Raw genomic sequence first — 14,500 nt, 5'->3', positions numbered from 1 at the left:
TGTTAGGTAAGGGGTATATGTAGGGGTGGGTTGCGCTTCGGCGGGTCGGTGTGGACTTGTTGGGCCAAAGGGTCTGTTTCCACACTGTAAGTAATCTAAAAGTGGGACGAAGATCATGGTGCCAGTAGCTGTTGGCAGACTAAACTCCAATGGTCTGGGTGAGGTTCCAATTCTTGTACCATTTTACTTCCAGTTGCGGGTCTGGGAGGCCTTACCTTTAAAGCATTTTTTTTGAGGTGAAGAACCAACTGTTTCAGGTCATTGTTTGTATCCACTGCCAGCTAGATATAGGAGGGCTCACAACCAGATCTATCCCTGGATAAGGAAGAAATATTTATGAATGAGAGGGAAGTAAGTTCTTTTTAAAAAAAAAGATTCCCAAAACCAAACCGAAGTGGTTAGAGTTTGTCAGCACAAATACTGTCCAAAAAGAAACTATAGCTAAAACTATGTAAGGCAGATGTCAGACCACTGCAGTTTAACTTCTTCCAACATACTGTCTGACAGACTGTGTATTAAAATAGCAAACTCCCTTTTTTGTGTTAGGAAATGTACACTTCTGACTTCCATCATTCAACATCAGGTAGAACTGGACTTTGTAGGTGTCCCATCATAGGTAATTATTGTTACCTTTTTAATTCTATCAAATGTTAAAAGCTCATTTGGGGGTAAGGAAGAGGTTATTATCATGGAGGAGTATCATGCATTGTTGTTGTTGGTTTAGGCTAGGAATTCCTTGTCAGTGTGATTATGTCTGAAATGACCTACTTAATGGATCTTTTAGTAGACCAATTTTTTTTTATTCTGCAAAAGGCAGGTCTGCATTTTAACCTCTAAATGCTAGTGTGTGTATGATACAAGGTCCTAGCTATGTGAACCTGAGGTAACAATCTTTGGTTAAATTTTAAATTTACAGCCACTGTATCAGGACTTCATTTAAAATTTTCAATACCAACACAAGCTAACCCACTTGTTTATAACCCCTGAACATTTGAAAGACCTCCAAGAGAAAAGCTGTCACACGGGTTATTTTGACATGGTCAAAACTTAATGGTTTTGATCGATAGTATTTACATTGTTACTGAATAGCTTATTTTATTAACTGAAAGAACCATTCTTAAATTATTTCACGCCACATTTGCTAAAATATATCCTTCACTTTCTCATGAGCTTAGGAAAATATGTTTATTTATAGTAATTTTTCTCAATTAGCAGAGTGAGTGGTTAGGGCTAAAATAGTGTTTTCTTTGATAGTGAAATACTTAAGCAAACAGAACAACTAAAGATTAAGTCTGGTCAGCTTGATATGGAAGAAATTATGGTGATGTGATAACATTTTAAATGGAGGTGTGCTCCAAAGCTGAGCCATATTAAGGAAAAGAGGTGTTGCATTACCCTACCTTTGGGTGGAGAAAATAACTGAATGGGAGAACATGTGGTGAGTTCCTTGTCCTTTTCATAGTCATAGGTTAGGGGAAGGGAGAATGCATTCATACAGATGGTAGCTTGTGACTGAAAATCAAAGGAAAGGAGACAAAAAGGAACTTATCCGAAAGGTCCCCAATCAAATAATGTCCATATGAACACCGTAACAATTAAATCTCATAAATGGTCTTCCTCCATTCCAATTATTTTTTCCCTGTGCACTTCTGTGTCACTGGTTTATGACTCTCAATTTGACAAATTTGACTTGCCTTTTATACCTGACTTGTTTTGTTTTTTTCACTTATTCCATTTTAAAGTGAAGTCCAATCTGGATTTGACTCCAAAAATGTTGTTTTGTCTTTTGCATACCCTTTTTTTTTTAAAAGACATGAATGATTGTTCATGTGGACCTTCAGTAAGAAGTACTGAGGTGACTTTGTAACAGGCATCTTTGTGCAATGTACTGAGAGAAATCAATGGCTTGGGGTGAAAAGTTATGTCGGTGCAGCTCCCAAAATGGAGCCATCTTTCACCCTGTATTCTCAAATTAGATTTAATTTGCTATTTCAAAGGCCAAGGTTTCAAATTTCCATTAGACCTTTTTGTGAATATGAAGTCAAGGGCCTAATGACCTGAAACCTATTAACCAGTTTCCATTGGTCATCCAGTCTGGATGGGGCTCTTGGTACCATGGTAGCATTCCTGAGTTCAAGTTTCACCTGTTCTGGAGGGGTGTAACAACATCCCTGAACAGGTTGATTAGAAAATATCAAGTCCTCCAGTCTCTTTCTTTTGAGTGTATGAAGTCCTAGATGCAAATGGACCATGACTGATTTGTAGCCCTGTTGATATTTTACTGCATGTTATAGAACCAGAGGTGTTTTTTTTTATCTGAAGTTCGTTTAGTTGTGCCGAGGGAGCACTGTAAGAAAGGTCAAGGTTAATATTTGAATCTGGAGACGGAACTCACTAGATGCAAGTTCAATTGGAATATTTAAATGGGGGATAGAAGATAAATGTTAAAGGAACCAGAATTACTATTTGCAGGAGATGTAATGGCTCACCACAGAATGAAGCATGTTCAAGTGACCAGTGGTTTATTCTTGGTATAGTCAAATTGTCCAATAGCTAGGTGCATTGGTGGTTTGAAAATGCTACAGTTACACTATTTTTTCACGTTAAGTTCAGTAGACAATACTTTTATTGTGCGATGTTAGAAACAGCAAATTATTGCCTTGAAGCTAGTTAGTATTGAAGAATTGGTATCATCACAAATTGATCTATTTTCTCCTGTGTTATTGAAAGACATGCTACAGGAAAATACTACTTGATGCATTTCAGCAGATTGATGGTTTCCTACTTTTTTTTCCCCCTGACATTCTGCAGAACCTTTCGTAAGTAAGTCCAACTTGGAAGAAAATAATCAGGATCTGTGCTAGGGTGTCAACTATTCACCATATTTAATAATGACCCAGAGAATGTCATGGTATATCTAAGTTTGCCAATGACACTGTTGTTATTTGTGGCGAAAGTGAGGACGTCAGATGCTGGAGATTAGAGTCAAGATTAGAGTGGTGCTGGAAAAGCACAGCAGGTCAAGCAGCATCCAAGGAGCAGGAAAATCATTTTGCCCGAAACGTCGACTTTTCCTGCTCTTCGGATGCTGCCTAACCTGCTGTGCTTTTCCAGCACCATTCTAATCTTGACTGTTTTGTTTGTAGTGTGTAACATAGTTGGAACAGAAAATTGCAAGAAGACTGGTGAATGAAATGCATAAGTGAAACTGTGCTGGATTAATTTCACTAGTTAACTGTGGGGCATTCATGTTGCATTAAATTTGTAGATCCAAGTTCTGTTGAATGGTGAAAATCTAAAAACAAAAGTCCAAAGAGATTTAGGTTCATGTTGAGGAGTGTAATGACTCACTTCTCTTTTGTATGATTAACATGCATTAATTCCATCATATTCCTGTTATAATTATTTGAGCTATCAGTTCCTCTTGTTAGCTTTCTGATATTCTATTAATTAAAAATGAAACAAAAACTGTAAAACAAATAGCTCATCACCAGAAAATTCAGAAAGTAAACCAGGAAATGTTTCAATGAGAGGTTATTGCAAGTACATGTGAGACTGAAAGATGGAAGGTATTAAACAGTTAACTAGTTGGATGTTAACTGGACTTCAAACTCCTTTTTTTTAAAAGCAGTTTGTAATTAGGGTCATGATATTTATCCAGAATAGAAATGTGTCAAAACAAATCTCCCTCCCTAATCTCTCGACCTGTTTGTAAGCAGGTAATTTTATTTTTTTTCTTCACAACTGTATTTTATTTTTGTCTTCTCATGCTTCTTTCTTCTGAACCCTACTAACTTCATCTACTTATGGCCTGTGATTTTTGTAAGGACCACAAACCACTCTGGTAGAGTTAAACCTGAACTGGGATTTATCTCATACACTTCAACTCCTCTCCTCCCCAGCCAGCGTCTTTCAACACATGAACATTTGCAAATGAACAAAATCAAAGGAGAGTATGTATTTAGTGTCAGCTTAAATGCAAACACTCTATTGATGTCTTTGCTTTTGCAATGAAGTCAAAAAGTCCAAAGTTGTTGTAGTTGGTCTGAAATCTCATTTGGGGCTTCGTGAATTGGCTAGCCAGCATTTGAATTAGAGTTTCTTTGAAAATTTCTTCAGATCTTTTGAGAGAGCTTTTTTTGTCAATGTGACTTCTACTTTACTTACTTGCAGAATGCACAAAAAAACAGATTCATGGTTGCTTTTAACAAGCCATGAGCTTTCCTTTTTGTTGCCTGGAATTAAGGATCTTTTAGTCAGTACATATGATATGAAGCAGAACTGACTGCTAAACTCTGATACTTTTTTAAAAAATTGCATACAGTCAGGCAGTTGGGTTAAATACTGAGTCACATGACCAGGTCTCCTTTAGAAGGTAAAGCAGTTGCCATCGAGATAAATTTCAAATGAGCCCTGGAATGGATCATGTTGGCTATGTAGAAAATCATTAACACATCATCATCTTCTGGCATTTGCACTTCTGATGTAAGTTTTTTCTTGTAGCTGATTATATCACCCCACATCCATTAGGATGTATTTGGGTGTTAATGGTCTTGCTGACATTGATTTTGAAGAAATTTCTGGAAGGTTATTGCTGAATCCAGAGCAGCCTTGGATGCTTATGGATAATAACATCAACTGACCTCTACTTATGGCACTGTACAGAATACTTTGATACTTGAATTGTTATTTTATTAGATGTCTCTTAAGTGTGTTTCATTATTGGTTTAATACTCTTGGAACTATAACTGAAGAAAAGACTGATCACTGTTTTTGGATACATAATTTCCTGAGAGTGAAAATACATAAAACCATGGAAAAATTCAATGATATTTTAGAAATCCTAATAAAGAAGTGCTAACAACATTGTGTAAATCACTGGTGCACAGCCCAGTGCCCCAGAATGAAGAGTTAATGTTAAAGCCATTGGGAGAACGCCTGGTGTAAATTTACCAGCATGATGCCATCATGAAATATTGGAGTCATGAAGAGAGACACGAGACCCTGAGCTTGAGATGCTGTGGACCAAGTCAACTGAAGCTGTACAACTGTGTGACTTAATGACTGTTAAAAACAAATTTTTAAAAATGAATAGTGTACAGTTATTATAGCCAGCGAGTGTCATTCTTTACTTTGGCTAATGCTCCTTGGAGGATAAAGGAAATCATGATTTGAGGAATTTGTGGGAGAGGTAATTAGTTCAAACATCTTTCAGTGAAAGTAGAGGTTGGAGATTTGACTTTACGATTTTTTTTACACATGCGCTGTTGAAGCATGTTGAATTTTTTTGGCAGAAGTACGAGGCTGAGATCATCACAGCTTTTAGTGGAAAACTGAATAAGTATGAGGTAGAGAAACCTACAGGGTAGGCACTGGAGCCTGATTTTCTCTCTCCTCTCCTCTTCGCCTCTCCCCTTTCTTCTCTCTTGTCCTCTCCCCTCCCCCTCCCCCACCATTTTACTGACACTTCAGATGTCTTGAGCCTGGGGGCATAGCTGCTTTGTTTTGTTATGCATTTGCTTTTCTCTTACTTTCTGGCCTACTTGGAACTTCGCTTTGAAGAATTTTTTCTGTTCATTCAGAATAACATTGTCATCACACAGTAGCATTTCCGTAAATGTAAAATCAGCTATATTCAGGCCTTCTGGAAACAGGAATTTGACACAAACCTCACTTGTGTAGCTTGTAATGTCCAAAATCTTGTCAAGGAGAACCATAACGGACTTCAACTCGGTAAAGAGTAAAATGGCATGTTCACCTCTTTATGACTTGTGGTTAACCTGCTTCATTTTGTAGTTTCAGGCATTTTATCTGTCTTCAGAAATAGAATATGTGAAGAAACTGCTTTGTATTTTCAGATTGGTAATTGCTGTGATAACTGTAGCTGTGGTTCTTGCCATTGGAAATTTTAAGGCAGATTAGTTCAAATGGACATGAGGATTCAGTTGTGTAGGTGACTATCAACCAAGCATGGTTACAGAACTTGTAAACGTGAAAGAACTTTGTGGGTGGATTTTTCACAGAATGGTAGCTTCTCACACATTACCACTCTAGTCCTTTTACAGAAGAAGGGATCTCCACATTTCTGAGGAGATTTCACTCGGGGTCCCTCAAATGTTTGTAGTGTAAACCTGTCAGGAGAAAGAAGACTGCACTCCATTTTTTAAAAAGCCTATAGTAGTCAGCTGCCATATTAGATTAGACTTACAGTGTGGAAACAGGCCCTTCGGCCCAACAAGTCCACACCGACCCGCCGAAGCGCAACCCACCCATACCCTTACATTTACCCCTTACCTAACACTATGGGCAATTTAGCTTGGCCAATTCACCTAACCCGCACATCTTTGGACTGTGGGAGGAAACCGGAGCACCCGGAGGAAACCCACGCAGACACGGGGAGAACGTGCAAACTCCACACAGTCAGTCACCTGAGTCGGGAATTGAACCCGGGTCTACAGGCGCTGTGAGGCAGCAGTGCTAACCACTGTGTGAAATTTAAGTGCCATCAGCCACTTTTACAGCTGCTGTCTGGTCTGCAGGGCGTGGGAAGAGGACCGTGTCAATTGCATCTCAAGGGGATGGAAAAGGGTAGTGGATATTGGTTGGGTTTGGAGACCAGCCTTCAGATCCCAGTGCTCGGGGTGTGAAACAAGTATGGATTCAGTCTTTTAATAGCTGTTCAGGATTTAAATTACATAAGTAATCATCTTAACTTTTTTTTTGAGTGACAATTTCACTTCATTTAAAAATCAAATTGTTCAGATGAAATAAGTCTTTTGGAGGATTTCAGGCGTAGTGGAACTGCACATTGGAAATTTTCAGTGGAAAGGATCTCCATGACCAGAGGGCATTGTTTCAAGAATGAAGGGGTGCCAGTTTAAGACTGAGGTGAGGAATTTCTCCTCTGAAGCTTGACAGTCTTTGCTCCCCACAACTCTGTGGCAAGAGTTCCAGAGTTCTTGTGTATATTTTAAGACTGGGATAGATTCTTGATCAGTAGGGGAGTTGAGGGTTATGGGAAAACGCAGGAAAGTGCCCATGAGGAATGTTGGGTCAACCATAATTCTAATGAATGACTGACTGAGCAAGCTTGATGAGCACAATGGTCTACTCCTGATCCTATTTCTTATGGCCTTAAAGAAAGGGTTTGAAATTTGGTTGTTGTTGATGCCTCTAAACATGAGAGATGAGACTCGATACTTGTACTAATTAATGTTCTGTGCAAGTGAGGTTGGTTAGTGATTGCATTGTAAAAAGGGACTGTTGGACTGATGTCGGCATATCAAAGCTATCAGATCTTTGCACAGATAAAGTAGGGTCTTTTACACAATGCATGTTAACTGTGAGGTAGTTGGCACGATGTTTTTATGTGAAGCTAATGTTGGAAGTCCTTCTTGGACACTTCAGTTTAATCAGGCATGTGCCCCTCCCCTAAAGATGCTGCACTGTTTGGTGCTAATGCATCTCATTGTTATTTTGTCAACAAATTATGGCCCATTATTGTAAATATATAAGGGCCACAATTCCTTTTCGTTTGACAACTACTAGCCGATATGGTAAGAACTAGAGTTCTTCACTTGTTTTCATATCCATTCATTCTATATTAGATACTCTGTAAAAATGTACAGCAATGTGTGAAAACTGGGCTAGAAACATGTTAGAAAAACACAGGCAGCAATTTATCTGAAATTAAGTATAAATTGACAGCCACAGGAATGATCTTCGTTTTGCAAATGCATTCCACAGAAAACAGTCACACATTAAAATTCAGGTTGTTAAAGGCTTTCATTGAAAATATCCAAGAAAGCTAAAGCCACAGGACCGACTGAGTTTCTGTTCTGAAAGCAGTCCTGTGTCCAAAGCACTGCCCATGTTGAACAAGATATTTGGGAGCAATATCCAGAATCTGTTTTCTTGACCTGGGTATTCTTCCAAATAGACCATTTTCAAATGCAGTCCTGCACTAGTACAGTGATTTTTAACAGCTACAGTCTAACCTATGTGTTGTACAGTATGTTTGGGAGTTAAACTTTATTATTCCAGGTGGAATGTTGATAGAGAATCTCAATGGCGGTATCATTGTGCAGGATTTCATCTTGTGAAACACTACACTCTGCTGCTAAAGCCTGTGTTCCTGTGGGACCCTGATCAGCTGGTTTACTATTTGAGGATCTTGTGCAGAATTCAAACCTAGGAAACCTGTGTCAAACTGTAATGGCATAATTGTGGATCTGAACATTGATTGATAGCCAAAAGTTCTGTAAGTGAGGCCCATTACCAGAAGACTCGAGGTCTCGGCTTTTATTCCCTGCCTGATATACTGTAACAACATATCATTATAGGTTTACAAGACAAACTATTTCGTTGTACATTATTCCAGCAGGAACTTTCCCATGGTGCAGTGTTCAGAATGGTATGTGAGCCACCAGGAGTTGTTTCTCTTTATCCATTGTGACTGTCATAGTAATACATTCCACTAAAGGAAGCCATGAAAGCAGCTGGGTCCTATATGGAGTGCACTGGCAATTGGAGTCGGGAAGTGAACCCAAGGTCATGGTCCCGCAAAAATCTCTGGACATCAGAATTCATCCTGCATTCCCATGTGTGGAATCAGGAGTGAAAACAAAAGATTGAATTGGGCTTTTGTTCCTATTTTTTTTTTTAAAAACCATCAAAACCCCAGTGGCCCACTTTAAAATTAGGCCACTTAATACTGCATAATTGGACAGAACTTCCTTCATGCTCAGTTGTATCTCAAAGGTAAAAGGGGCATAATATGCCATAGAACCCAGTTACACATGTCAAAAATGGTCCGTAAACTGAAGCAAGGAAAGGTCTCCAGTTGCCGATCTAAAGACCCTCCGACAGCAGTGGCCAGAACGTTCCAGTATAAACAGGGGAGTGAGTAATCTGATCGATCACTGTTTGGACCTACATATCCTTGTTAACACTAATCTGTCACTGTATTTAAAAAAAGGCACTGTCGTTAATTTTGTTATTGGGAGTTAATTGATAAAAGGCACACAGACCAATTTATTTGCAGTATTTGTATAAAAGAGCACAAAAGTCCATTTGCAAAGCATGGCAGTAATGAAACATGTGGTTGAGGTTTGATAAATAACTGAAGTGGACAGAGATGAAAGTTGTGAGAAGAATACAGGATGAAAGTGGGATAAATTCTGGACTCCTGTAGCCAACTGAAATCTTGTACTGAATCGTCTCCTTCTATGTTACGTACTTGTATGGCCAGTGTGTGGTGCTGCAATAGAAGAACTAGTAGGGTTTTTACGTTTTTTTTAAAATGCCAGATTGTCCTATTTGAGAGTAGTGATAGTTGTGCAGTATTGCACAGTGCAGTTGCTAGACGAGGAATGCCGTGGAATTCTACAAGTGGCTAACTTCTATTTTCTTTATTTCCAAAGGTGGACATAGCAGTTTCAAGCAACACCACGAGAATCTCTGTGATCATTCTCTGCAACTTCAGGAGTGCCCAGATGCAGGGGCAGCCTCAGCAATTCCAACTCAACTACCTCAGTCCATCCCCACTACCCCTGACATTGAAAATGCCGAGCTGACCCCCATCCTACCCTTCCTGTTTCTTGGAAATGAGCAGGATGCTCAGGATATTGAAAAAATGCAGCGGATGAATGTTGGCTACATTATCAATGTAACTACCCATCTGCCTCTTTACCATTATGAGAAAGGTATCTTCCGTTACAAGCGGCTACCTGCCACTGATAGCAACAAGCAGAATCTCAGGCAATACTTCGAAGAGGCCTTTGAATTCATTGGTAATTTTCTTTTTACTGTTTACTCTTTCTCATATTCTTGAAACAAAGGTACATTCAAAGTGTCTGTTGACAAAAACTCCTTAATACAATGTGCAGTTCAAAAGGTGGGATTAGGAAAGTTTGCAATGCTTTAAAATTACACTTCAGTGCAGAAAACAAGTTGTGCTTGAAGGCAGTAGTTGCAAATGTTGAAATTGGCACTCTAAGCTGGATTTTCTTCTTTCAGATGGGATGTGTAGTCAGGGAGATTTCCCAATGTTGCGATCCCACCTCCCACTCGGGAGTACCCATCAATTTGAAGTTGGGTCAGTTTGGATTCAGGTCTGCTGCTGAAAGTGGGCTAGTTCAAAAGTGGCCAGATTGAAAGGTCTGCATTAGTTCAGTAAGACAGCCCAGAGACCCTCTAATCTCAGCCTTTCATCCCCATTCCATACCATCTTTAACCTCTCTAATATCTCTCAGTCGACATCCACTATAAACCGAATTCACAAACCCTGTAATATTGGGAAGTCTTTGAGAAGCTTGTAACTTTCTTTCAAAATAAACCAGCATTATGTAGTATCTACTTACCCAGCATTTATTCAGTTAGCTCCTAAATCTATCAAAATGTACACATTTCCCTTCCCCTTGTCTGCTGTTTCAACAACCCCTAATGAGCAGAATCCATTAATGGGTGGGAAGTCAGCCACGCATTCTTAATAGATTCCACTGAACAGCAGTCAACAAACTTCTTTCAGCAGAATCTGTTAAATTATTTGAATGCAGCTAAAAACTCTATCTGCCATGGTTTTAAAACAGCAGAACAACTGACTGAGCTGAGCATCAAGGGGGAAGAACATATCAAAGCCATGATGATATTTCAGTCTTGCACACCTCAGGTCAGAAACTGCAATTCTACAATGAAGAATAATACTTTAGATATATCTAAGCACTTTATACTTTCTCAAAGCTGTTCTTCCCTTTGACCACTTGCCAATTGTCATCATTCTCACCTACAAACCATGAGTGCGTGCTAATGTCCCTCATGGCTCCTTCCAGACTCGTCCAGACTAGATGAAATTGCGGCTTTGCAATGGTGCCAGCAATGTTGAGACAGCAGCTCCCAACTTTGTCCACTTGACCCTTGCTGATGAAAATTGCTGGTGTGCCATTTTTTTAGATTATCTGGTTATATACGGAATGCTTCTCCGTGCTAGCAAGTCGTTTTGCTTGGCTCAAACAAGATGTCATTGCACCGTCCAGCATTTTCTACGTGGCTGAAGATTTCAGATCACTTCCTCTTTGTGGTTTGCTGGTGCTGTTTTGCTGGGCTAGCCATTCGGTGTATTGGAAAATGCTATCAATTAGGCTGCTGCATGTATTTAAACAGAGTAGCATTGAAATGAAAAGTTTTTTTTAAAATGTTGATCGACTAGGGAACATCATCTGCAGGTCTTGTTGTTCATTTTATTATTTCAAGAGGAAGCAATATACATTCAAGCCTACCATAAATTGCAGTGGTAAGTGCACCAAATAATTGAAAGGTCAATCAAAATTTCTAAGTTCATATTCTGTAAAGCTGCTTTATGTACCCTAAGTCACTGGTGCTGGAGATTTCTTCTTCATAATGTTTGTTGTGTTTTTGTTGCTTTTATCTGTGAGCACATACCATTATTGCAGCTGCTCAGTTGCTACAGCATCTAAAATTCAGGATTGATTGTATTTATTATGCTCGAGTAGACTGTTTGTTTGATATGTCATTCACCGAGCCTAACGAATGTGTTAGACTTACTCTGCACTGCCCTTATGAACCTCTTGATAATCAGTGATAGTGATAGTATTGTGCATTAAGACTTTGCTTGGCAGAAGTGATCAGAAAACCTGGAATGTTATTGAGCTTTAGAGTTGAGTGGGTTTAGTTGTTGTTTTGACATGTGCAAAGATGTTTCTTTGATCAGGAAAGAAATGCTTCCCTACTGGTTCCAGACCTCTCTGGTTCCCTACTGGTTCCTAGACCAGAAATTCCTTTTCAAAATTTGTTCTGAGTCCATATGTAAAGTTGGCATTTTTAATTGCGTGTTGGTTAGTTATAAATGGTATGGAGAGCAAGGCCCATGGTTTGAATTCTGAAAAATTAAGAACAAATTGTATTTTTGAAGACCTTGTTAAATGCCAACCATTATGTTTCAGGTGAATGTGTTGCTAAATTCAAATGAAAGGTTTTTTTTGTACTTTGAGGCATTTTATGAAGCCAGTCATTTGTTTGCTGCAGATATTCTTTACTTTTTGTTGGCTCAAAAATCTATTTTGCCCATATTGTTGCTCAACTTTCATTTTTTCAGAAAGCTTGGACAAATTTCTACATGATAAACTTTTAATTAAACAAAAAGGTACATGAATTTTATCATGGATGTACAGCATGGAAACAGACCCTTCAGTCCGACTCATCCATGCTGACCAGATATCCTAACCTAATCTAGCCCCATTTGCCAGCACTTGGCCCATATACCTCTAAACACTTCCTATTCATATACCCATCCAGATAATGTTGTTGTAATTGTACCAGCCTCCACCACTTACTCTGGCAGCTCATTCCATACACACATTAACCTCTGCATGAAAGTTGTACCTTAGGTCCCTTTTTTTAAATTTGTTTCCCCTCTCACCCTAAACCTATGCTCTCTAGTTTTGGACTCCCCCACTTCAGGGAAAAGACATTTGTCTATTAATCCGTCAACTCATAGTAGAAACTGGTTAGAATTTGGAAATGGGCGGTTGGTATGGTTAATGCCACTCTGCGATGTCCTGTGTAAAGTCCCAAAAGGACCAGTGTTCAAATATTATCTTGTTTAATATTGATAAATGGCCAAGATAACACCTATTTGCTGATGACCTAAAAGTAAAGTTGCAGTAATTTCAGCCATTTTCAAAATCATGTACACGTACAATTAGATAAATGGAAATAGAAAGGCAAAGACTGAAAGGTAAAGATATGCAGTTTCAAATAGCGAATAAACAAGGTAACAATTATGGAGTTCATATGTTGCACCATCCTTTCTCATTCTTATTTTCATCAGTTAAACTTTTTTATGAATCAGATGCGCATTCAATGTTAATTATTTTCTGTATCATCAAAACATATTGGAAGTGGTTAACTTTATATTTTGACATAGCATTTATCATGTTTTGTTTTCCTTTGCTTTCAGAGGAAGCACACCAGTGCGGTAAGGGGCTTCTCATTCACTGTCAAGCTGGTGTTTCTCGTTCTGCTACAGTAGTTATCGCCTACCTGATGAAGCACACACGGATGACCATGACCGATGCCTACAAATTTGTGAAAGGAAAAAGACCAATTATTTCCCCGAACCTCAATTTCATGGGACAATTGCTGGAGTTTGAAGAAGACCTGAACAATGGTGTCACTCCTCGTATTCTCACACCAAAGCTGGTCGGGGTGGAAACTGTTGTCTAACATGACCTGGCTGCCTTTTTGTAGTTTATTTTTAAAATGATCCCCTCGCTGCTTTGCAGTGTCTTATAGAATGCTGGAACTGAGAACCTAAGACTGACTGACTGCACAGTCATTACTTGTGGAGTTATACAGTTGATGGTCTGTGCAGGTTCATAGACAGCAGCAAACAACTGGAAGTGAAGTGAAGGGAAGAAAGTGTTGATGATGATGATATGGTCTGGAGACTACTCAAGGAATCTCCTTTTAACTATCCAAAGGTTGCCAAAGCAGATTGGTTGCAGTGACAGAACCCAACACATGTGGCTGCTTCTAATCTCAATTTAAGCTAATGAAGAAAGATGTAATGTGAAACCTGATTTTGTATGTTCAGGTTCTGTTGACGGTTATATTTTTCTATGAGGGTTGAAGCGAATATTGGGAGTTAAATTAAAAATGGTCTCATTAATTACATGCCCTTTTTGAGGCTTATTGTGCAATAATTGATTTGCGTGTGAAATACCAAATGGATGGAACTGGGTGCCTATTCCTTCATGTAAATAGACAGTAACGTGCACCTACTCCGAACTTAGGGGGAAAATTAAAACAATGAAAAGCAATTTTTGTTCAGATTCTGGTCTGAGTACCATATGTACTGATGCAACTTCTTTGAAATATGTTGGGTCAGAATGTTAAAGTAAAATGTTATTTAATATTTTTCACAATCTGATTATTGGCTGTGTATTTTTTTATAAAAGAAAAACTGTGGACTATTGTATGATTGGTAAAACTAATATAAAACAACATTTGTCATAGCAACAAGGACACCCATCTGAATTGCACACTATCAAGCTAATTCCTGTCAAATTGTGTGAAAGCAGTTAATCATACATGAGCCACCCTCTGAGAGCAAACTTTTAGTAACAGGATTATGCAACACCTATGAACACTTCTTAGCCCCTGCAAAATCCAATTTTATACTTACAATTCATGTGAAATCCATTTATCTTTATCAGATCAGATTTGCCAGTTTTAAGTTCTTCCAAACAGCGTAACTAGACTGGATAGCATGGTGAGTGAGTACTTGGTTTTCCAGGTGCACTTTGTGAAGTTTAAATATTTGTCTCTGCTTTTAGACTCTTCCCCTGCCACTGACTGCCGTTGTTCAAATGGCTGAGGTGATAGATGAACTCTTTCTAAACTGGTCCAATATAGCAAGTATTTGGATTAATTTATTTGACTTGAACAAAGCTTACAGATGGTTGTATTCAGCTGTAGTGTT

General features: G+C 38.7%; 1 protein-coding gene across 1 annotated transcript in view; it reads left to right on the top strand.

The window, feature by feature from the left end:
- Positions 1-13,943, top strand: part of dusp10 (dual specificity phosphatase 10) — a 35,493-nt gene extending 21,550 nt beyond the window's left edge. Inside the window, exons 3-4 of the mRNA XM_060830919.1 lie at positions 9,423-9,791; positions 12,977-13,943. Of these exons, the coding sequence (XP_060686902.1) occupies positions 9,423-9,791; positions 12,977-13,242 (635 nt within the window). The 3' untranslated portion in view covers positions 13,243-13,943. The remainder of the gene's footprint in view (positions 1-9,422; positions 9,792-12,976) is intronic.
- The last annotated feature ends 557 nt before the right edge of the window (positions 13,944-14,500 follow it).

The sequence above is a fragment of the Hemiscyllium ocellatum genome, chromosome 10 (genome assembly GCF_020745735.1).
Source record: "Hemiscyllium ocellatum isolate sHemOce1 chromosome 10, sHemOce1.pat.X.cur, whole genome shotgun sequence".
NCBI lineage: Eukaryota > Metazoa > Chordata > Chondrichthyes > Orectolobiformes > Hemiscylliidae > Hemiscyllium > Hemiscyllium ocellatum.
This window is presented reverse-complemented; position numbering and strand designations above follow the sequence as displayed.